The sequence below is a fragment of the Cotesia typhae genome, unplaced genomic scaffold (assembly GCF_013202065.1).
Source record: "Cotesia typhae breed Kobodo isofemale line unplaced genomic scaffold, CoteBio_Ctyphae scaffold_13, whole genome shotgun sequence".
Taxonomy (NCBI): domain Eukaryota; kingdom Metazoa; phylum Arthropoda; class Insecta; order Hymenoptera; family Braconidae; genus Cotesia; species Cotesia typhae.
Window position 1 is genome coordinate 13157009 of NW_027423774.1, and position 24093 is coordinate 13181101.

Sequence of the window (24093 nt, forward strand, 5' to 3'; positions counted from 1 at the left end):
CACTAATTATCTACAACGTTTAAGTAAAAAACATAAAGATAATGATATGAGATATGGTGTACGCAGAAAACGTGATGAAATGCATATGGGTGATTCACCTATTTAATTTGCAGATGATACAATAACTGTCAAAGAAAAAAATTATCCAATAACTCCTGGGTTGTTGGAATTATTATTTAGAAAATCACCAGAGGATGCACTCATCACCCCAGATGATAAGAAAAAGTACTTGGACATAATTCAACATACCAACGCTCATAGGAAAAATTATGATCCAAATCGTACCATTTATGAAGATACAACAATCAAGTTCAATAAATACATTGCTGATTTTATCACCAAGTTCGGTAAAGGGTTACCAAAATATATGATTGCAAGAAAATAGAGATTACCAATGGACTATGTTTACTGGGATGATCCAAATGAACTAGTTGATGGTTTGCGACTACTTATGGCATCTCAAGCTGCTGGAAATCCAAGTCACACGAATGAAATCATGTCAATTATTGAAGAGCTTAGGGAGGCTAGAGTTAAATATTAAAAGCTTCTGGAAAATTAAATCATTCACACGCTGACAATCAAAGTGTTCACAACCATGAGCATCGATATATTTGGACATCCACTAGACAATAACTTAGGTCAACGAGGACCAGCTGGTAGAGGTTTCAATGTAACTTCTAATGGAAACTATAACATTGAGAATAAAAGTTTGTGCAATCTCGGTAATCCTTCAAATGAACATGATGCGGCGACAGTACAGTTTGTACTGAGACAGATGTCTGAACTGAATAAAAGTATAGACAGTGAACAGAAAGAGATTATTTCACATTTACACTCTGAAATAGTAATACTGAAAGCTGCTGTGGGAAATTTGCAGACGACTACTGAGAAAGTTAAAGCAGTACTTTCCTCTCACCAAAATAATATCAAATTTCTCACTGAGAAACTCAATGAACGACAAAAAGACAGTGATAGCTGAAGAGCACAAACCAGCTCGCAGGAACTATAAACGTCGTCATGTTGACATCCGAGGTCTCGATGAGACTTGGCAAGCTGACTTGGTTGAGATGATTACATATGCAACAGTCAATAAAGGATACAAGTATCTGCTTACAATCATAGATATATTTTCAAAGTATGCCTGGACAGTTCCAATTAAGTCTAAAAGTGGTGTGGATGTTACTAGTGCTACGAAGTCTGTACTCCAGCAAGGTCGTGTACCTAAGAATCTCCATGTTGATCAGGGTAAAGAGTTTTACAACAAAGAATTCAAAGATCTGATGAAGCAGCACAAGATAAATCTTTACTTAACATTCAGCAATCTCAAAGCATCCATATGTGAACGTTTCAATAGAACACTCAAGACTAAAATGTGGCGAGAGTTTACAGCTCATGGCAGCTACAAGTGGACCGATATACATGATGACTTGGTGAATACTTACAACAACACCAAACACAGTGCCATCAAAATGAAACCTGTCGATGTTACCGCTGCTCAGGAGAAACAACTGTTGAAAAATATATATCAACCACTGAAAACCAAATCGAAGCAGAAGTTCAAAGTTGGAGACAAAGTCCGAATCAGCAAGTACAAGCACGTTTTTGACAAAGGATACACACCAAACTGGACAACAGAAATCTTCACGATCAAGTCGGTGCAGAATACGAATCCAACAACGTACAAGCTCGTGGACTATCAGGATCAACCAATTGAAGGAGGATTTTACAATGAAGAACTCAGCAAAGTCAAATATCCAGATGTATATCTTGTTGAAAAAGTAATTAGAAAACGTGGAAATAAATATTATGTTAAATGGTTAGGTTTTGATACTAAACATAATAGTTGGATCAATAAATCTGATATGTAAAACACAAATTATATTTACATTGTTTTTACTTACAAAACCTTAATACATAAATCCTTAAAAATATATTTACACTATTTTTACTATTACAAAACTTCTTGTCTCTTATTATTATTTTCATCATCTACAAGTTTTCGTTTCTTAAAATCTAAGGAGCCTTTATAACCCCAAGGCACAGTATCAGTGCTTGCCTCAATGAGTTGACGTTTGTCATCAGCCCAACTGAGAGCAAGTTTCTCCTGTTTTATTGTGTGCACTTGATGTTTTTTGCTTTTGATCATGTACTGTTCTTTCTTTAACAGCACATTTTCAAAAAGGCATCTTTTGAAGTCATCAAACGTGATAGTCTTCAAGGCTGATCCTCCGATACCCTTTGCCCGTTTCTTAATCCTATCCTTTTCCTTCTCAGGATCATGGATTTCGAAGGCATACAATTTGGCTCTGAGACCCACGAACTCGGACATGATTTTTCCATTGTTCTCGTCCTTCATGAGTCCCAGGACCTTTTTGTTAGCAAGGGGCATGTTGAATATATTGTTAGGTGGGCAATCGGAAGTATCAAACCTTGAAATATCACGTTTGATGTCTTTATAGATGTTGGGTACATTGAATTGGTAAATTAAACTGTCTGTATCGGTGTACAATAATTTAGAGGTTTTTGCATAATTTTTAAGCACATAATTATAGTGAAAGTCGTAGATATAAATTTTAGATAGATCTAATATACTAAACCCTACGTAGATTGGCTTGTTGAAGCAAACTCTAGCTTTTTTAAGTTCAACTATAACCATATCCTCATCAAAAATTGTAAGGCTGTGGAAGTTTGGCCTACATACTAAATCGGATACATTGTATCGACCTTGCCACTTAGTTCTTAAATATACATCTTTGTACTTCCTTACATTCTCCATCGTCTTTCCAAAAACCGCATTATTCATTAATTTATAAAAATTTTTTTCAAACTCATTTTTCGCTAATTTTCGGCAATCAGTATTTTTATCAATGTATGACTTGAGCCAGTCTGACTGTTCAAATTTCAAGACTCGATGTATTTTCTTAAGTTCTAAGCCTAAATCTAAACATTTTTTAAAATTCTTATAATGTATTACATAATTAGACTTATCATACAGAGTTGTTGTTAATTTTTGTTGTTTGCTACCAGGTGGTACAAAATGTTCTGGACATAAAGGTAGATCTTTGTGTAGATCATGTAATTTCTCAGGATAGCGTAAATCTACTTCAAGGATGTAGCCTACACTTTCATCATCATTGAAAAACTGATCTACATTGTCTACATTTTCAACCCATTCAAAATTACCCTTGGGCAAAGACATACTCATTGCTGCTCCATACAAATTATTTATATCATAATACATAAGGTATGTTTCAGGGTTGTTTGAATCAAAATCTTTACCCATGTACCGGTTGTTAGCTTCAGCGTGTCTATTAGCACACATCGATACTCCACCACGAACACCCTTTTCAATGAAAAGAAGCATCTCAGGATCAGTTAACAGTTCAAGTTCTACTTCAGTATGCTTTAACATTGCCGAGTTCGAAAGACCTGGTGCTGTATAAAAGTGTAGAGCATCTAGATTGTATGTCTTAAAGCAACTGAGTCTAAAATTCTCAAAAACATCAGCCAAGAGAAGAACATCTGTTTTTAGGTATAGATCTGAGTACTCTCCAAGCGTGTTGATTTTAAACTCGTTCCAAACTACTTGAGCAAAAGCATAATCATCATTGGAAATAGTTGAGTTTGTTAATTTTGAATAAAATGATTCCTGGTCAGGTAATTGTCTCTCGTCTAGTCTGTCAATGCTGTCAATGTACTCATACGGGAATACACCCTTACGTATTGCTAATTTAAATTTGTTAGGGTCAGGGTAGTGTAGTCGCGTAATCTGTTTGTCTTTGTCATCAAGGTATGAAGCTAATTTCTCTAAACTAGAGGCCATGAGTCTAAAAGAGTCAATAAATCTTAGAGAGACTAAAGTATTTTTAACTGATTTTGTGAAAGAAATGTAACGCTCTTTATTGATTGGTAATAATGAAATTTCACCCTCAAATACTGTAGCTAAGGATTTAATTATCAAGTGTGAGTCATAGCCGGATAAATTATGAAAGACAACTGGGATAATGGTAGATTTCTGATAATTAACGTTACATGATTTATGAGCTGCGTTTCTATAGTTACCCGTGAAGTGACAATGATCATAGACTTTATCTGTTGTAGAAGTGATTGGTTTTTCACAGATGTGACACTCAGTTGCCTGATTGTGTTTATCTTGTTGCTCTTTCGTTAAAGGTTTCATTTTAATGGGATTCTTTAGAATTTTTTCAAAGTCCAGAGCTAATGACTCTAATTGTTTAACAAACCAGTTTATGCAATCACGAGAACGGTTTAATTCAAATTTGGAGAGTGTGTTATCATAGCTGCAATGTACATAGTAAGCAATACTGTGTGGAACATGTTTATTAATTGTCTTTTCATCATCTCCTGGGGGTTCGAGTGTGCATTCTAGATCCGCGTAAACTACAAACGGCACAGTATCTTTAGACTTAAAATCTTTGAATTTCAAAATTTTATTTTTTTCACTGAGAAATTCCATGCGGACTTTGTTAGATTTAAAATAATCTATTCGGTGCTCTAAATAACATTTTTCTAATTTGAAATGATTCAAACAACGATCACAAAAGTATAATCTATGTCTACCTAGAGATATTTGACTTGTAATTAATCCAGAAAGATTATGTATCCATGCAAAGTGATAGACAGACTCAATATTATCTAAATTATCAGTATAATTTACACTTTTTTTAATCATTAATAAATGTATTGTTGGTATTTCTGACTCGAAGTTACTTAAATATAATGGGATAATAGTACTTTTTCAGACTTTTTACCCGTGAATTCTGACTCTATACCATATACATTAATGCTAAGGTCATTCATTTTTTCAAATTTTGGTATATCATTAAGTTTGATTGGAAATTGAATACCTTCATAGTTTAATCTGACGATGAAGTGTCGATAACTTGTAGGATCACCTGGAACCAATACTGGTGGATGCAAGGCAGCGTTGATACACCACAGGAAGCAGAACTCATCATTGTTCTGGATGTTCGTAACCGCATTTTTCTTCTTGACAATATCCTTTGGCAATCTGACGAAGGTGGAGTTTCCAACTTGGGTTGGTGTGAATCGTGACATGGTTACCATCAAGCTGTTCGGTCCAAGCAGACTCCATCCGGAACCCTCATGCTCAAAATCTTCAATTCTTTGAAGTAATTTGTCGTAGACATGTTGACTAAACCAATCCTGAAGAGATGTGGCCGGGAGAATCTCACGGCTTTTGGTGATGAAAGACTTTCGCTCTTCTACATCTTCTTGTTTCCGGAATGTGCAAAAGAGTTCAACATTCACTTTCAATCCTGCCAGATCTCTCAAGACACTCTGTACCTTGTTGATGATGATATCCCGTGAGGCTTGGAGAAATGATGCTGGATCTATGTGACGTTGGTTGATAACACATCCGGTCTGAATGTTACCAGCAAAAGCATTCTCCAAGTCCTTCCATTTGACTCCTTGGTTAAGATCTCCACCAACAACTTGGTTACCGAGTCTGGAGAGCTGATCGGTAAACCAGTTAAGTTGGTTGATGTGCGTTTGAATACTTCGTCTCACTTGAATTGTTGTTCCAGGATCCAGTAATATTGTGTTGAAGTTTTCAATGGTCTCCTCACACACTCGTAAACACCTTTGACGATGTTCATCAGTGAGCTGCTCTCCCAACAGATCAGCATATGAGACTGCAATAGTGTCCACCAAGTTCGTGAGAGCCTCGATGAGGTTATGTTGTGCCATTTTGGAACGAGAATCACTACTGTCTTACACAATATTATAGGTTATGTACACTGTTTATAGGTTATATACACTGTTTATAGGTTATGTAAACTGCTTATAGGTTATGTACACTTTTAAAGGTTATGTCACTGTTTATAGATGATGTACATTACACAATAGTTTTTTCACACTGGACTACACTCGCGTACCTCACAACACTGAACTTCACTATATTTTATAACACTGAATACTGTTTAATCACGAGAGATGTACTTCGTTTTTGTGAAGTACGGCTTGAGCGCGCTGCTTTCATAGCCAGAGGATACTACGCAGTTACCCCCCACTCCTCTACCTCAAAAACGGTTTGATGACGTCATCTACTACGCAGTTAGAAATAGAACAAAGAAAACTGCGCAGTTACGCAACCTTGAACAAGCTCAGACCTGTATGATGACGTCATTTACTACGCAGTTAGAAAATTCTAGAACAGAATGAATCATCTACTACGCAGTTAGGAATAAAGCAAAGAGAACTACGCAGTTACCGTGACCTTGAACAGGTTCAGACCTGTTTAGAAGTAGACAGAAACCTCGACAGATGGCGTATCTTCTCGCATGTACTCCTCATACGTACAGTTTGAATATATTAATCTTTTCAGAATATAAACAATGAAATGCACCTGTGATCTAAGCAACTATTATTCATGCTGAGATCACAGGTGCATTTTTTAACAAAAATGCAGGAAATCAGAATCAAAATTTGAAATGGCGGAAATCAGACTCAAAATAGCGGATATTATACTTAAAATGACGGCTCGATATAAAAATGGTGGAAATCAGATTCAAAATGGCGGATTCATAACATAAAATGGCTGAAGTCAGATTCAAAATGGCAGATTTCAGATAGTAGACTCAAAATGGTGGATAGCAGCTACCAGATGGCGGATTCAAAATGGTAGGAAAATAGCGGATACATTTTAAAAATGGCGGGAAAATGGCGGATAGATTTAAATTACAGAATTCAGCACCAGCACCACCTATGAAAACAACCGATAAAAACCTCATCCATAACCTCAAAATGTCATACATATCTACCACCGACAACACTCATTGTCGGTAAAACAGGTCGCCCATATCTACAGATGACATTGACCACATGATACAAACCCACCGTTGGTAATGTAGGTCCCCTATCAGGGACGCGAACCCATGCATCTGTTTTACCGATTGAGTATCCCCCTGTTTACCTACTGTCCCCTCTACTTGGGTCAGAGTACAATATCGCTTCTCCTTTACTCTTATGCTCTATTATACATCTATGTGTTTGTGTATACGTAAGCGCACTTATGCATAGACAAAGACATACATGTGTACTCTTTTTCATTAAATTATTTACTGTGACCAAATTTTTATATTAAATTATTTCTTTAAACGTATGAATAAAATAGGTATTTCAATAAAGCATATCTTAATTATTTTGAATTCAATGATTTAATTGTAGAAATATTTTTGCTTCGATCATTTGTAAATTTATTATTTTTTTTGTTTAAACTTAAATTATAGTTATTAAATTTTGTTCCTTAAATTATCAACATATATTTTTTTTCTGTTGATACTAGAATTATCATAACATTCCTTTTTATTTTTTTCTTCTATTTTATTTAAACTATTGTTTATATATACATTTATTTTGATATCGAAAACTTCTATTTCGGATCTCGACAAAGTTTAAAATTCCATTAGGGTATTTGTTCAGGCTCAAATCCCTTAGTATGATCAGGCCCAACTAAAACTAAATTTTTAAAATAAGTTTCTTTTGAAAATACTATTGATAAATTTGAAGATAACAAAATTTTAAAAATAAAATAAATGTATATAATTAGTTGTAAGAACATAAAATTATTTATGAATAATTAAATTCTATTTGTTATAAAATAAAAATGTCGGACGTTGAGTCCGACATAACATCCCATTTTTTTTTCTTTTCTATTCTTGTCTTTTTCTCAAAATGCAAGCTAGCCCTCATTCAAAAAAAGAATTAGAAATAATTCAAAATGATTTGATTTTTAATCATTGTGAATACTTTATAATCCTTCAAATCCTTTTTAATACTATCTCTTATGCGCATTTAACATGTGATATTATTTTTAATTCTTTTTTTTAATAAGGGAGTGCATTAAAACATTATTGTTTGTATCTTTTCTTTTATATGTAACATAATCTTGTAAAAGGACGTTGAAGTTATTATCGAGTGACCTTGTTATTGGCTACTGCTGTTGGGTCTTTATGTAAAGAAATAAATAAAAAATAAATACATAAATACATTTCTATCGATAAGTAATCCCCAATTTTGTTCTGTTCATACGATTGAAACAAATTAAAATGAATGAAAAACTTTCAATTTTTTTCAATTGGTAAATGATCCCTATTTCTTCCCGCACCTGTAATAGAGAAAAATTAAAAGGAATTCATATTCTTTGATTTTTATCAATTTATTGAAGTTAAGAAAATCTTCTTGTTTTGAGAAAATTCAACCTATTGAATAGAGGTAGAAGTAAATTTTTATGTCTTAAGAAAATTTCTCTCTTGTTCATAAATTTTTTATTCACAAGAATATTGAGAATTGTAAATGGTGATCTTAAGAATATAATTACTTCTTAATAAATAATTTAAATGGTGGATAAACAGAAAAAAATAATTATAAACAATTAAAAATTTTTGTGTTCAAGCCTAGTGTATTTCTGCGCATTATTTGATGCACCTCACACTAAGTGGACTTGTCCCATATGAAAATAACATATATGTCGAAGATATATTGCAAAATATATTTTTGCAACAAAATAATATATTTATTAGTATATGGTGCCATAGTGATATTTTGGCCGATTTTTTATAAAATCATATATTTTGAAAAATATATGTTGTTCATATACGTCACCTATATTCTTCCTTATATTATTGGTTTATAAATATATAATATATGGTTACATATGTTGTTAACCTTATATCGACATAGACTTTCAACAAAATATATGACACTATAAATATTTTATAAATCATAATACATTGGACGTTTAAAAAGCTGACCAGATAAACAAATATCTGATCAGATGCATTCATTTTTTGATGAATAAACAAATCAGTATCCACTCCAGCATCAGGCAAAATGCATCATTCAGATACCTGAACTGTAGTTGGTGTTTCGATAGTTGCTACACGGAAAGAAAAATATGGGAACTATTCCTATAATTTTATAGGAAAAGTTCCCAGGTAATTATAGGGACTGTTCCCATGAATTATAGGAAATTTTCCCAAAATTACGGGAAAATTTCCCATAATGATGGGAATGGTTTCTATAATGTTATAGGATTAGTACCCATAACGATATAGGAATAGTTTCTATAATAGTATAGGAATTTTTCCTATAGCATTATGGGAACTATTCCCATAACGGTATAGGAATAGTTCCCATAATTTTCTTTCCGTGTAGTAAGTATATTAAAAATCTTACCAATTTCTCACCAAAATCGAGTTTAAAATGAATCCGCACCAGGTGTAAACAATTTTTTTCGAGTTACAAATGAAATTTGGATTAAATACAGCAATAAAATCACTTTATTTTAATGATCCGTAGAACAAATATATATTATTTTATTTTCAACATGAACATTTTATTTTTAACATGAAAATTTTATTTTATTAAATATTTTATTCAAATGGAACAAAGAAAATTTAATAAATTGAAAACAAAAATCACAATTGAAGATGTTGTGATCCTAGATTATCAATGACCACTAATTCTCAGGTTCTTGCTGAAATAAAGATACACAATTATTAAACATTAAAAATCGGGCTAAAAGTTGTGATAATATTGATCAAAATAATAATAACATTATCATTACGGACGTCTCTCTTCTTCCTCCGCAAATCAGTCATCACGTTATTTATTGATGAGCCGAAATAGCTTTTTTTGAAATCAGGAAATTTCTTCCTAACGGCCTCTAGAGTAACACATAAAATAATTAAATTTGTGTATTACCAATAGCAAATATACAGATTAGAGTGTGCCAAAATGTAACTTCTTTGATGGACCTCTTAAAATTGGAATTTTGAGTTCCGCTTTTAACAGGAGTTGTGTTTGGGAATTTCCTGACAAATTTTAGGCCTATAGGATTTATTTGATTTTTATAGAATTTTTCATCAGGAGTTTCGTTCAGCCATTTTTGCTGGAATTGAAAAATTTCAAAATTTAGCCGAACAAAACTACGTCGATCATCACTAATCCGGTCAAAATCGGTTGATTCGTTCGCGGAGTATCGATGACGAAAAAAAATCGATTTTTTTCAAATTACACCGAAATATTTTATCTAATCAATTAGTACTTTCAATTTTTCAATAAGACTCAAAAAAACAACGTCGATTGCGGCCAACCGTTTGGAAATTGGTTGATTCATTTAAAAGTTCTGGCTGTTTGAAAATTAAAAAAATAGTATTTTATTCAATTTTCATCAGATTTTGGAGCTCGAAGAGCTTAAAAGCATTTAATAACTCTCTCTTTGAGCTCAGACAATTCAAAAATGACAAGTCAGATGAAATTTGAGCGCTAAGTAGGAAGTTACAGAGATAGCCGTTTGAGTCAACCATTATTCGAATTTTTATTATCTCCTTAAGAAAATTAAAGATTAATTTAAAAAAAAATTAGGAAACTATTGATTCAAATTTGATTATTGATAAGCTCAAAAATGTACGATAAGTTCTATTGTAATGCACAAAGATCAGAATTGCTAAAATGAATAGGGCCAGGACTTTCGTACTTATTTAAATGAACTTTCATACGTTTAACCTCAAATTTTAACAAAGAAAAAACGTCAACTTCCTAGCCCTACTGATGAACACCTCTAAATTCAAGAGTTTTTAGTTTTAATCAACCTTCGATCGCTGCAAGAATAACCGAGTTCAATCCCGGTCTACGAGCTGCATTCTTATCAGTTCTACTGGAACCGCCTCTTAAGTTACTGGCCAACAGTACGTCTTCCTCGAATAATGCTCGCACCAGAGATATCCCCATAGTGGTATAGGAATTTTGGGCTGTAGCTGTATCCCACTGCTGCTGATTAACAAAAACGTTGGAACGTGGATGACCTATTTCAACCTGCGATTGTAAATAATAGAGTTACAGAGAAGTCATGTCTACTTCAGTTGTTAATGAATCATGAAGGTGTAAAATAACAATTGACACATTGAAAATTCTTTCTCGATTATAACGAAAATATAATAATAATTATGATAATAACGTCTATTCTCAATAAAAAATCATTTATACGCCTTAACGATAATTAGAAAAGTATTGAGATTTTCAGACTTGGCCATCAGGTGGATTTTGTTGTTGAGCTGGTTGATTTTGGTTTCTCAGCATGTCAAGTTGGACTTGTTTTATGTCCTGGCACAAATTGAGCAAAATTTGCCTCAATGATTGATTGTCTGGAAGCATTTACAAATGGCATTAGAAAATGCAATTTCAGATGACCAGGCTTAACTGTGCCTGTTTAATTGATGAAAGCTGGTACATCTAGATTAGACCTAACATGACATTATGAAATTTGGTAGTTTTTGGTGTCATTTTCCACTTGCTGAATGCTAGATGTTTGGTCCAATCGCTTCTTTTTATTCTTCTTTCCACCCTCATTTTCTTGATCAGCTCCCATCCCTTTGTCATGTCTTCTTCCTGTTTGATCCCCAGTATTTGTATCGCTCTAAATTTTACATAGAGCCATAAAAACATTTAAATGACTTTCGATAGAATCCGTTTTGAGTGAAAGAAAAATTACCGTTGAACATGATGTTGACGGAACTTCTCCATGCTCTTGAATGAATTCATCCAAGTTCCGGTTCGTGCCAACAGAACGTTCTAGATCAAATTTACCATGAGATCATGGAATATTGTGGATGTTAATTGGACAAACTTGAATCAAATCAGATTGAACATTTATTAACCAAATACGACTTTTATCAGATCTGTTTGTATTTGGTCATTAAATATCAGTTCTGACCAGATTGAGAAATATTGAAATTAAATGCATCTCTATTCTACTAAATCGGTCATAATTTTATAAAAATACGACTGGATTTGGTCAGGTTTGGTGGTATTTGTTTAGCAAATATAAGCTCTGACTCGAGTCAGTCATGTTAGAACTAAATACCGCACTGAATTATTACGAAACAGAGCAATATTTGGTTTAAACATGGATTGCTCTGATCAGAACTGGTATTATCTGGCCAAATATTACCAAATCTAACAGATTAGTGTTGTATTTGGCTCATTGATGTCGCATCCAATCAAACTCCATCATACTTAAGATTAGATGAAATAGAAGATTTTCTCAAGTTAAAGCGTACTCTCTTAAAATAAATCGAATGACTCACCAGTAAAGTTGACATTCGCTAGTTGGAATCAGTGAAACTCCACTCTTTTATTTTAAGAGAGTAAGATGTCATATTTGTACCTCGAAACTTAAAAGGCGTCGCCAAAAGTTCAGGAATACTGTCATCCTCAAATTGATTGGTCAATTTTCGGTGTGATAGCTCTTTCTTCTTCTTCTTCTTCTTCGGTCGTCTCTCATCTTCATAATCACCTTCCGCTTCCTCGTTGTCTCCTTTTTCTTTTCGTTTTTTAGTCTTCGTCTTGCCCTACATTACACACGGATTCATAAAAACAATTCTAACCTTGCTCAATGATAAAAATCAAGATAATTTAAAGATCAATTTACCGTTGAAGTTGAAGTTAAATTTGACTCAACTTCTTCAACCTCTTCTACCATATCATACGTTGATTCTAAATTTATTCCATCAGGAAGATCTAATTCTCTCTCAGCAGCAGCCAGACGCAGAGGAGAAACAGCACCCTCTAATATCTGGATTTGATTTTCCAATGACTTAATACGACCTGGAGGAAGAAAATAGAATGACTCATAATGAGCTGAAAACGTCGAAATCTGATAAAGACTTGATCATTAAATGTCGCAATGGAGTCAGGAGCCCAAGAAATCTTCGGTCGTGTAAATGCTGGATGTCATAGTTTTAAAAAGTACACTTACGTGATACTTGAACCACCTTTGCGTCATAATATCTCCATCCTCGCTTTGGCATCCTACCCGATTTGCTCTCCCGCCATTGAACAACATAGGAATGATCTTCCGGTTCCGTCTTGGGATCAAATTTGTTGACATCGAAGTCCATGATCCATTCAACAGGAATACCCGCAGTGTACGTCGCATCATACTCGCCACGTATCCACTGAACTAATGCGAATTTTGGCTTCATCGTAATTAACTTCTAAGTCGTCAAATTCCGCACTTGACGAGAAGAAATACAGGACACAGATTTTTTAATGTCTGACAGATCAGTGAACCTCAAATTATAATTTATGCTTTCGTTTGACTTTCAATTTTTTTTTTTTTTATTACTAATCTGTATATTATATTTATAGATATATTCACGTCAATAGAAGTCATTTCCAAGAAATACTCAATTGAAGGCGCTAGTGGCTGATAATAATTAAAAAATAAGTTAAAGGAAAGTTCTGAATCATCATTGCTGTGATGTCTCCAAAAATTTGTGGTAATAAAAGTGAGCAAGTCGAAATTTTGCATGATACACGAAAGAAGACACGTGGCCCTTACAGAAAATATAATTTTTTTGGAAGCACGGCAAAAATTCCGGCAAGAACTAAATCTAGATGGCGACTAACGTCTCGTGTTCAAAAGTGAGTATCATTTACTCTTACTTAACTATGGATGTTTTGGATTTTTATAAAATTGATATAATATTAAAATTGCAGCCTCAATAAAACATATTCCCCAGATAAAATACTGCATCTTTCAACGAACTATGACAGCATTAGAAATCTGAAAAATTGCATTGACCAGGAGTCTCAGATTAAACAAGATTCAAACGAAGTACTTTTATTGGATGAAGAAATACAGAATCAGGTTATTAAAGTAAATAATGATTATTACGGATTTCAAGTGCATAGGCGTGATAACGCCCTTATACAACCTAAATCTTATCATTACTTAGTTACTGCCTTGACAATTGCTCTGCCTTTACATTGCGGCTGTGGACCGACTTGTGCTTTCTGTACCGCATTTGCCCTGATCTTCACCTCTTCATAGGTTCTTGGAACAGTAACATGGGAAAACCATAGAGAAAACCCATGTTAGTACAGTCGGAGCTGAACTAATTCTACAGTGATCGATAAGAAACTCCTCTTCATCGACCGCTGGAGCATTAGGCCCCTCTTCTGGTGAGCAGAGAGATCCCTCACGCTAGACGTCGACTAAGCGGAAACTTGGCTGAATCTGGTAAGATCTGTTACTTGTTAGCTAAGTACAGCCCTAGACTATCAGGTTTAGTGGTATTTGGTTAATAAATATCACATATGACCAGATTCAGCTTTGTTTGAATCAAATTCTAGAGGACTGGAAGTGGAAAAGGACCAGAGTCGTATATCTATTGGTATTTGGCCAAGAAATCTTGATTTGATTAATTTTCCCAAAACTATATAGCCTATATAAATTTCCTAAACATTTATGAAAAAATTTTTTTTCTATCAGATTAAATCGCAGCAGAATCATGATTTAATTGATGTGAACATAGTTGTCGATACCACTACAGTTCAAGAAAACCTGACGCAGAATTTTGCACCAAACCCAACGGTTTCCCCAATTCCGAAGGATATACCAAAGAAGCATTTGATCAACAACTTACTAGTGATGGCTATAAAGTGGCGTCGGAACACGAGTTATACCGTAGCTCAAGATATCATAAAGTTAGTGAACATTTCATCTGGCACGAGTAATTCCAACAGTTCCAAGTACTATTGGAAGAAAATACTCGATCGTTACTCACAAAATGTATCGAGCTATTACATCTGTGAGCACTGTAATAATTATCTTGATCTCGAGAAAGATTGTCCGACTGAGTGTGGTGAATGTCACAAAAAAATCGACCTCAAAGTAAACAAGGGATCGTTTTTACATTTACCTTTGGCAGATCAGCTCTCGGAAATATTTGAGACAACTGATGCTCATCATTTGTACTCAGTCAACCGTAAAAAGCTGAACAAATACGCGATTGAAGACATTTTTGACGGAAAACTATACAAGAAACATATCTTGAATGATACTATGATATCAATCAATTTCAGTGTCGATGGAGCGCCGATGTTTGACAGTTCAAATACGTCCGTGTACCCTGTTCTTTGTACTGTCAATGAGGTGAATCCGCATGATCGGCGTAAGTATGTTCTGTTGTCCAGTGGGTGGTTTGGGGTAGGAAAACCCAAAAATATGAACTCTTACCTTAAGCCATTCGTAGAAGAAGCCAAGACATTACTAGAAAAAGGGTTCACTTATAATTATCAAGGTCAATCTTACACAAAAACCGTGGTTACCCTTATGGGTATTTGTGATTCAGTAGCTCGTCCAATGGTTCGATGTTCCACGCAATTCAACGGCGAGTATGGCTACGGTTTATGTCTACAACCCGGAAAGTCAGTGAAGAAAGGGAGAGGATACCAGAGTTTACCCGATCGTTGACGGCAATCCATTTGGGGACGGTTTGAGGACTCACGAAGACACACTGCTGCATGCAGAAGCGAAAACTAAAGAAGATCGGAAAGGTATCAAGGGTGTTTCTGTTTTATGCGAGATACTAGATTATATGACATCATCGTAAATCTTGACGCCGATTGGATGCACTGTGCTGGTCTGGGAGTCAGTCGCCAATTCGCTGGTTTATGGTTTGATTCTGTAAATTCTCAGGAAAAATTCTACTTCGGTGACAAAATTGATGAATTTGACCATTACCTGACTTCAATTTCACCAACGTCGGAAATTTCTAGAACTCCTCGCCCATTATCAGATCGTGTTCACATGAAAGCTCATGAGTGGATCATCTTTCTCTTGGCGTACAGCCTACCGATTATGAACATGTGTTTTCCGATGCGTTACGTCGAACATTGGGCCTTGTTAGTGTATTGAAGAGATGCAAAAATTGAATTCTTTCGTTGCCTATGTGCATGATTGTAATTTAGAACTTTTAACATGATCTATAGTATAGTACACACATAGGGAAGTAAAGTAAGAAATGTCTCAGATCACAGGTAATTGTCGGCCGAGGCGAAGCCGAGGTTGACAAACATGTGATCTGAGGCTTTCTTATTTACTTCCCATGGAGTGTATAGTATTTTTTTGCCCGTTGGGCAGAAAGTGGCAACTTTGGTCCCACTGCGCTAAATAAAGTTGCCGCTTTCCACCTTCCTCGGACAAAAAAAATATTTTTAATTGTTTCAATAATATCATCAGTCAATGATAAGATTTCTTTTGTACATAAAGTTTCTGATGAGAAATTGTATTTTATAAAAGTGTTATTGTAAATTACTATGAAATAAACCAATTTTCTTTTCTTATCTATAATAATAACTGTCGAAAAGTAAACTTGATCATTTTTATTAGTTTGCACATCTAATCAAATTAGATTTTCAGCTATCATCTTTGATAATTGATTGACCGTGATTCAAGTCTCATCCAGCACCTGATCTCTATTTCATTTTCCGTCAATCTTGACCTAATGCTCATTCAACTTCTGATGACTACTTTATTGTTGATCATTAATACCCATATTCCAAATCCGATTGAGCATTTGTCGATCACATTGGCTTCTAAGTTCCCCCGAGGAAAACTGATCAGACATAAAAAATGATCATGCCTGATCAGGCATGAATTGACCTAATCAGGTCTGAAGGCCATTGTTACTTTTAATTAATAATTTTGCTTAATTTTATGGATATAGTACTTGATAGAGTCATATGTAATTCTCTATAATGAATTAAAATATTACAAAAATGATTTCATATAATTCTACAGCTGCAACACCAGTAGTCACCCATCCAACTACTAACCACGCTCAATGCTGCTTAACTTTGGTAATATCTGTGCGCCTTGAAGTTCCCGTCTGCTGTGCTACTATCTTATTTGACAATAGTTCTATGATGTACCTAACGCATTAAATAAGTTTATCATAAATATAATATAATAATTGATTTTATAATATACTACCTGTTACCCGCCCACTTCGCTGGGCATTTTGTAGAATTGTATTTTTAGATCTAAACTTGAAATTTTATTAGAGTATTATTTTGACTTTCACCAATTCCAAATTACATCGAATTAGCATATACCTTTTATCCATGAAATTATTCCAGCTGATATTCATTGTAACTTTCAATGTGTAATCATTATAATGTTTGCATGGCTTTTTTTCAAAAATGAATAATAATTAACACGAAGAAAAAAATTTGAAATGAGAATTTGGAGTCTATAGGGGCTATAGCTTGGAAATTAAAAATTTTTAATGTTAACACCCACCTTCGCGAACCCCTGTGATATAAGCTATCGTAAAATTTGCCCATAGACTTTTTCTACATCTCTTACAGAATATTCCTACCAAATTTGGAGTCGATAGGAGCTATAGTTTAAAAACGGGAATTTTCCATTATTAACGCCCCCGCAATCCTCTTTGAGGTAGAATATCGTAAAATTCGTTCATAAAATATTTTTTCATCACTTATAGAAAATTCCTACAAAATTTGGAGTCTGTAGGAGTTATAGCTTGAAAATTGAAAATTTTTATTGTTAATACCCACCCCCGCAACCCTCTGTGAGATAAGATATCGTAAAATTCGTTTATAGACTATTTCTACATCTCTTACAGAAGATTCTTAACAAACTTGGAGTCGATAGGAGCTATAGTTTTAAAACGGGAATTTTTCATTGTTAACGCCCCCGCAACCCCCCTTGTAGGTGGAATTTAGTAAAATCAGTTTTTAGCTGACCTCTACTCGGCGAAAGGAATATTCTTGCCAAATTTCAAGTCTCTAGGTCTTATAGCTCCAGAGATATCGTGATGAGTGACTATATCTATAGAAAGTCTCCTATATATATATATATATATATATATATATATATATATATATATATATATATATATATATATTATAATGGGGTTTTCTTCACGGGCTGGCGTCGACAGCACCGGGGAGTTCCACATAAATGTTGGCTTACCTGGTTCGTCGCGTGTTGGGCGCCAGGAACTTGACGTTCCACGGTTCGGCTTCAGCAATTGATCGTCGTCGGGCGGCAGGTCAACGTCGAAGAGATTCTAGAGTTCGTGGAGCGAAGAGGAAACTCGATGCGGAAGATTTAGTCGAAGCGGATAATAAAAAAAAACATTGAGACAACCAAAGAAAATCAGTAATGCGCAGGGACTGTGCAATGAACAAAAAAAAATTCTGGATACGATCGAAATTATAAATAATGAGTTCGTATTTATTCAATGACAATCAAAATTTCGAAGTAAGAAAAAAATTGTGACCTCGCTTTACTATTTTTACAACAAGTGATAAATAAAAAAAATAACGAACAAAAAAAATAATTGTTTCGCTGGTTGTCTCGTAACAACAAATTTCGAATTTAAGAAAACGAATATTAGGGTCGTAGCCCGTCTTCGTAATAACAATCTTTTTTTTTTTTTTTTCTTACTATCAAAAAAAATTTATAACTGGTTCGTGGTTTATGGTACTGTCGAATTTGTCAATAGCATCGATTTGTCGTCGTTTGACTATTGATGTCACAATCAATCGATCAGTTATCAATTGCGGCGGGTAATTGGACTATAGGTAACTCTGGTTACCCGTCGGGCAACACGCGGGACAAAGCTCGAGGTATGATTAACAACCACGCTCGTAGATGGCCCTTGATTCGAGCCAATTTTCATTCGGCATGCATTCTCAAATTTTGCTACTAAATCGACAATATACACAACATTCCTTACACGGATTACAATTTTTTTTTTCTTTTGTGGCACCGAATACCTGGCTGACGTCAATAACAAAAATTGCGTCTCAAAAGTGTGCAATTTCACAAAACTTCATCAATAATCGAAAAAAAAAATCAAAACAAAACTTAATAATTAATTATAATTCTAAATCGGACAGGTACGACCTCTCCGACCTCGAATTAAGTACGGACTCGGTGACGTCAACCAGGTGTATTAATAACTGCGACCGCACTTACCCCAGTTCAATCGACTTCCTGGTGAAGATGTGACTCCAGCAGAAAGTGACGGCGTGGCTGACGGCGGCAGAGGTTCTCGGCGATGGCGTCTCGGAAATTCCGTCGATGGAAAAGGACTAAAACGTTCGTTCGTTCTCGACCTTTGTCGATTGACAAATAAAATAACTCCCGAGAGAAGTTCTAACCTCGGTTCGATCGGCTCACAAATAAAAGCAACTCGTACAATTGAGTAATTCGCCAAGGCGCGGCTGAATTTACGTAAAAATTACAAAAAAAAAAACTTGTCGTTTTGCTTTCGCAACGTGACAAAAAATTTTACAACAAAAAAGAAAAATCAACACTCGTGTCAGTGGCCGGCTTAGAATTGCCGGCTTTTCCGTTGTGCCAGCAATCTGTGGCTTTTCGCTAGCACAGCTACCACGCTGCGCGTCCAATCAGCAGTCTTCGATAAATTTCCATCGTCGATGGTTGGTCGATACTCAATCTAGTATTCTTTTCGGCGTTCAGGTGGGGCCCTGGTGTGCTCCCAGTGATTCAACGTCCTGTCATTGGTCAGTTCCGATGCCGGGTTTCCCTCGTTGATCGTTGACCCTCCCAGATGTCTCCCGGGTAGTTGGTTGCGAACTGAACTGAGGGTTCGCCCGGTCGCTTGTCTCATTCACTCTCTCGCTCACTCACTCTCTCGATTACATAGTTTATTACCTAGTAAATTGCCTAGTAAACTACGTTATAATTTGGCGTGGTTCGGCTTACTGTTACCTCGAGCTTCGCATTCTGGCCGGCGACTCTTGGGGCGACACAGGCGCGTCGAATCCCCGCCATCCATCAGCTTGACCAACTAAACTAACTAATTTTCAAAAAAATAAATCTAATGCGAAATTTTTAGTGGGGAAAATTTCCCACGTCACAACACCTCCCCCCAGACGTCGACTGGGAGCCACATGGGTCGCAGAAACGGTGCCATAGATCCCTTCACCTGAATATAGGGGTAGGATGCGACATCAACAACAGTAAATATACCAAACGAACATTTATTTATTAAAATTACATTATCAATACTCCGCTCAGCGGCACGTTCAACTTGACGTCACGCGGCGGTGACTCAACTTCCACGCAACGGCGTATAGAGGCACACAAAATTTTATGCTAATACATCGAATATAACTAACCAAAACAGACTATGATTAATCACTCAGTGCTTGCTCCCCTCTTGGGGCGGCAGAGATCAGGCTTCGCTTAGCGAAACCACAAGCGCAACGGCGCACAAGAAATAATAATACAAAAAAATTAAAAAAATAAAAAAATAAAAAATTAGGAAATAAAAATAAAAATAAAAAAAAATAAAATATAAACAGTAATAGAAAAGAAAAGAAAAAACATAAACAGTCTAATCCGTAATTAACGGGCGGACGACGAGCCCTCGTTGGCCGACGTATCGGCTACCCACGCCTTTCGGCTGGGTTAACGTCTTCCTTGACGGGAATCCGCGGTTCGAGGCGGCAGTCCGAAAAGGGTCGGCTTGCATCGCGGACACTCCTCGAAGTAGAACCCTTGATGCCCACAATGAGCGCAGAAGCTTCCCCTCGGGAATGGGCACTCGGTCATATTGTGGCCCAGGCCACAATTCCAACAGCCTGCGTGGCGAATCGGCGGCAGGTCGGGTTCCTGGCGAAGCTTTTCGGCCAGCGCCATCGCCCGCATCCTGGCGAGGTCGCGTGGCACTTTCGGCACGAGCGTTGGTGGTGTATGTCGACGCAAGATCGCCATGACATACTCCACCTGCTGTGTCGGGCGTAAATGACTCTCCAGGACCTGCTTAGCCCGTGACGCACACTGGCCTGGACTCGCGACGGCGGCCTTGCAGCAGGAGCAACGCCACATCAGCGGAATTAGCGTTGAGTGGTTGGGTTGTGGTTCCCTGTACCACCAGGACCGTACTTGGGCCCAGAACCTGGCTCGCGACGAAGAAAGCGGCGTGATTTGTAAGCTTCGGCGGTGAGTCTCTTCCGCTTCCTGCAGCGGCTTCACCCAATCTGGCTGGAAGTACTCAGCCCAACACAGGAGCTGAGCATACCGCACGGCTTCGTAGGTCGACATTCTGTAAAGATTACAATTCCACACATATAACATGCAACAATAATACATAATCCAACCAAACCATTTTTAAATGTACGATGTTTGCTCGAGCTTTGTCCCTAATCGTCGAGATCGGTATTATTCGACTGTGGGCGTACGAGTCGCAGTGCTTTGACATGTTGGCGACCTATCGGTCGCCCATTTTGCTCAACAAGTTCGTAAACGACAGGCGAAATTACATTCGAGACGATATAGGTTCCTTCGGAATATTTACGCGCGAGTTTTGACGAGAATCGGTCGGCTCCTCGGGATAATACGTGTTGTCTAACTCGAACGACATCCCCGACGGCAAAACGCTCGTCTCGGTGATGCCGATTGTAATAGCGGGCTTGGCGTTCGAAGCTACGTCCTAAATTGTCAGTTACCAGATCATGGAGTTGGGTCAGTCGGGTCATACGTTTTTCCCAAGCGGTAGTATCTGGGCAGGGAATATCTACGTCACCTTCGATCAGTTTTCGGTAGTATTTCGGCGGTCTGGGTTGCCAACCATAATTCAGCATGGCTGGAGAAACGTGTATCGAACTGTGGACGGCAGTATTGTACGCATGTCGGAATTCATGGACATGTTCGTCCCATAGTCGGTGATCCAACTCGACATACGAAATAATCATCGTTTTCAAGACGCGGTTAACGCGTTCGACAGGGTTCGCTTGAGCGTGGTACGGTGGAGTTCGTGAATGGTGAATCCCATACGCATGCGCGACCTCTTCCATCAGTTTGTTCGCAAATTCGGTTCCGTTGTCCGTCAATAGCACTTCAGGGCAGCGGAAACGATGTACGATGAGTTTATCGAACTCACGGATGATCGTCGGGCCATCGGCTTTCCGAATTGGGCATAATTCAATCCATTTGGTGAATAAATCCTGGAATACGATCATATATTTGAACTGGTTCTTACTGGCTGGGAATTCCATACAGTCAGCGGCTACCACAGTCCAAGGCGTATGTACGGTTCGTCTACACATCAATCCCGCTGGTGGTTGTTGTGAAACCTTCACAGTTTGACATGTTACACATTCACCGACGTATTTACGTACGTCTTCGTCCATCCCCGGCCAATAATAGTCGATCGCGACTCGATTCACCGTTTTCTCAACTCCTAAGTGACCAGCTTCGGGTGGATCGTGGTTTTCAGCGATAATTCCCCAATGGGCAGCTTTCGGTGGGACTAATTTCCAGGCATCCAGGTCCTCGACGACCTGGGTTATCAATCGATTCGGTCGAAATCGGTATAAGTGATCGTCTTCGACTCGCCAGCCTTTCCATCGGCGTGGGTTCGTCAATACGTCTCGTTTGCGTCGGGTATACCAGTCGTCCACTCGCTCAGCCGCTGGTACATCAGTAGGTTCGGGTTCTGTTTCGTCAACTACGCACAGTTCGTCATCAGGTTCGTAGTCATCGCGTTCGAACATTCGTGACAAGGCATCGGGTACATCATTCAGAGATCCTTTGCGATATTCGATCGGAAACTGATATTCGGCTAATCGCATCGCCCACCGGCCCAATCGAGGCGTTTTGCTTTTCAAATCACGCAACCAACGCAGACTGCTGTGATCTGTAATCACCTTGAAGCGATAGCCTTCGAGGTATCGTCGGAAGTGCTCGCAGGCCCATAAAACTGCTAGACATTCACGTTCGGTTGCCGAATAATTCCTCTCGGCCTTGTTCATTATTCGGCTGGCGTACGCGACGACTTTCTCTCCACTTTCGTATTCCTGCGTCAGAACAGCACCCAAGCCTGTCGCGCTGGCATCGGTTTGTAATACGAAAGTCTTTGAATAATCTGGGCACGCCAGTACTGGTGCTGTAGCCAAAGCCACTTTCAAGGCTTCGAATGCGGTATCTTGTTCGGCGGTCCAAGTCCAACGGACTTTCTTACTCGTCAACCTCGTCAATGGTTCGGCTAGGGTCGCAAAGTCAGGAATGAAACGTCGATACCACGACGCCATTCCAAGGAATCGTCGTACCTGCTTCATGTTGGGCGGTCTAGGGAACTCCAGCATGGGTTTCACCCGGTCTGGATCAACAAGCAGTCCTTGATCATTAACGCGGTACCCCAAATAACGTACTTCATCAGTACAGATTTCGCATTTTTCGATATTTATTTTCAAATTGGCACTTTCTAGTGCGTCGAATATCTCCTCCAGGGCCTCGAGGTGCTCCTCGAACGTCTCAGTGACCACTATCAGGTCATCCAGGTACCCAAAGACCTTGAGTGCTCGTCGTCGTTCCAACATCTTGTCGATGAGTCGCTGGAAATGAGGAGGTGCACCAGCTAATCCGAACGGCATCCCGACGTATTGGAACATGCCGCGCCCTGGGACACAAAATGCGGTGTATTCTCGACACGCTGGGTCTAATTTGACCTGGTGATACGCGTGTTTCAAATCTATCTTCGATATAAGTTTTGCGCCGCTTAGCTGATCGAGAATCCAAGTCATTAACGGTAGTGGGTAGGCACACGGTTTCGAAATAGCGTTCAGTCGTCTGAAATCCAGACACATTCGATATTCCCCGGTTGCTTTCTTCACCATGATCACCGGATTACACCAAGCGCTCGTGGAGGGTTCAATTATGCCCGCAGCCAGTAACTCGTCTACCTGGCGGCGCATCTCGGCTTCGATGATCGGTGACGTCGGGTAATTCCGTTGTCGGATCGGTTCGTGCCCTTGTACGTCGATTTGATGGGTCAAAAGGTTCGTAAATGTCGTCTCACCAGTGTAATTTACGGCTGGCAGTCGACGAGCGAGTAATTCGTCGAGAGCGTTTTGTTGTTCGGGCGTAATTTCGACAATTGCCGCGACGTCTTGTTCATTTAGGTACGTTTTCGAGTTCCAATCGTATATGTCGTTGGTTCGTTTCGTCCACCAGCGACGGGTGTGTCCATCATAGCAGATCCCGAAGGCAATGATTGCATCCATGCCGAGGATCATTTCGTACTTCAGCGATGGTATGACTCGCACTTCAACGAGTCGCATCTCGTCATCAATCACCAATGGTAAAGTTACGAGCGCGTGTATCGACATAACCGATCCGTCAGCCACGGCAGCGGTTTTATGTATCGTCGGACGAACGCGTACGCCGAGTCCATAGACCCAATTGCGTTCGTCTAC

General features: G+C 37.7%; 3 protein-coding genes across 5 annotated transcripts; 1 reads left to right on the forward strand and 2 right to left on the reverse strand.

The window, feature by feature from the left end:
• Positions 1-1897: 1897 nt before the first annotated feature.
• LOC141534060 (uncharacterized) lies at positions 1898-3823 on the reverse strand. Its single transcript, XM_074253203.1, has 3 exons — positions 3035-3823; positions 1994-2779; positions 1898-1906 (listed from the first exon to the last, which is right to left on the reverse strand). The coding sequence occupies exons 1-3, from the start codon at positions 3821-3823 to the stop codon at positions 1898-1900; spliced, it is 1584 nt and encodes a 527-aa protein (XP_074109304.1).
• Positions 3824-9367: 5544 nt separating this feature from the next.
• Positions 9368-13087, reverse strand: LOC141535032 (uncharacterized). Of its 3 annotated transcripts, none has more exons than XM_074254770.1 (5): positions 12806-13087; positions 12479-12654; positions 12215-12398; positions 9603-9712; positions 9368-9523 (listed from the first exon to the last, which is right to left on the reverse strand). In XM_074254770.1, exons 1-5 carry the CDS (start codon positions 13029-13031, stop codon positions 9506-9508), a joined length of 714 nt encoding a protein of 237 aa, XP_074110871.1. In that variant the 5' UTR covers positions 13032-13087; the 3' UTR covers positions 9368-9505. The 3 variants fall into 3 exon arrangements, 2 of the variants coding, with proteins under 2 accessions (XP_074110871.1, XP_074110872.1); XR_012480524.1 differs by lacking the exons at positions 9368-9523; positions 9603-9712 and adding exons at positions 10731-11464; positions 11540-11619 and having other exon boundaries at positions 12135-12398; XM_074254771.1 differs by lacking the exons at positions 9368-9523; positions 9603-9712 and adding an exon at positions 10731-11619 and having other exon boundaries at positions 12135-12398.
• A 222-nt stretch (positions 13088-13309) lies between these two features.
• Positions 13310-13882, forward strand: LOC141535035 (uncharacterized). Its single transcript, XM_074254777.1, has 2 exons — positions 13310-13473; positions 13549-13882. The coding sequence occupies exons 1-2, from the start codon at positions 13310-13312 to the stop codon at positions 13880-13882; spliced, it is 498 nt and encodes a 165-aa protein (XP_074110878.1).
• Positions 13883-24093: the final 10211 nt, after the last annotated feature.

What these genes read in the sequence shown, in the direction of transcription:
- LOC141535032 (XM_074254770.1), bottom strand. Translation starts at nt 13,031, where the DNA reads ATGAAGCCAAAATTCGCATTAGTTCAGTGGATACGTGGCGAGTATGAT. An exon ending in AAAGGTGGTTCAAGTATCAC is followed by an intron (nt 12,655 to 12,805) that starts GTAAGTGTACTT and finishes TTCTTCCTCCAG; the next exon opens with GTCGTATTAAGTCATTGGAA. An exon ending in GACGCCTTTTAAGTTTCGAG is followed by an intron (nt 9,713 to 12,214) that starts GTACAAATATGA and finishes GTGTTACTCTAG; the next exon opens with AGGCCGTTAGGAAGAAATTT.
- LOC141534060 (XM_074253203.1), bottom strand. Translation starts at nt 3,823, where the DNA reads ATGGCCTCTAGTTTAGAGAAATTAGCTTCATACCTTGATGACAAAGAC. An exon ending in CTTTATGTCCAGAACATTTT is followed by an intron (nt 2,780 to 3,034) that starts GTACCACCTGGT and finishes GTTTTTGGAAAG; the next exon opens with ACGATGGAGAATGTAAGGAA.
- LOC141535035 (XM_074254777.1), top strand. Translation starts at nt 13,310, where the DNA reads ATGTCTCCAAAAATTTGTGGTAATAAAAGTGAGCAAGTCGAAATTTTG. An exon ending in CTAACGTCTCGTGTTCAAAA is followed by an intron (nt 13,474 to 13,548) that starts GTGAGTATCATT and finishes TTAAAATTGCAG; the next exon opens with CCTCAATAAAACATATTCCC.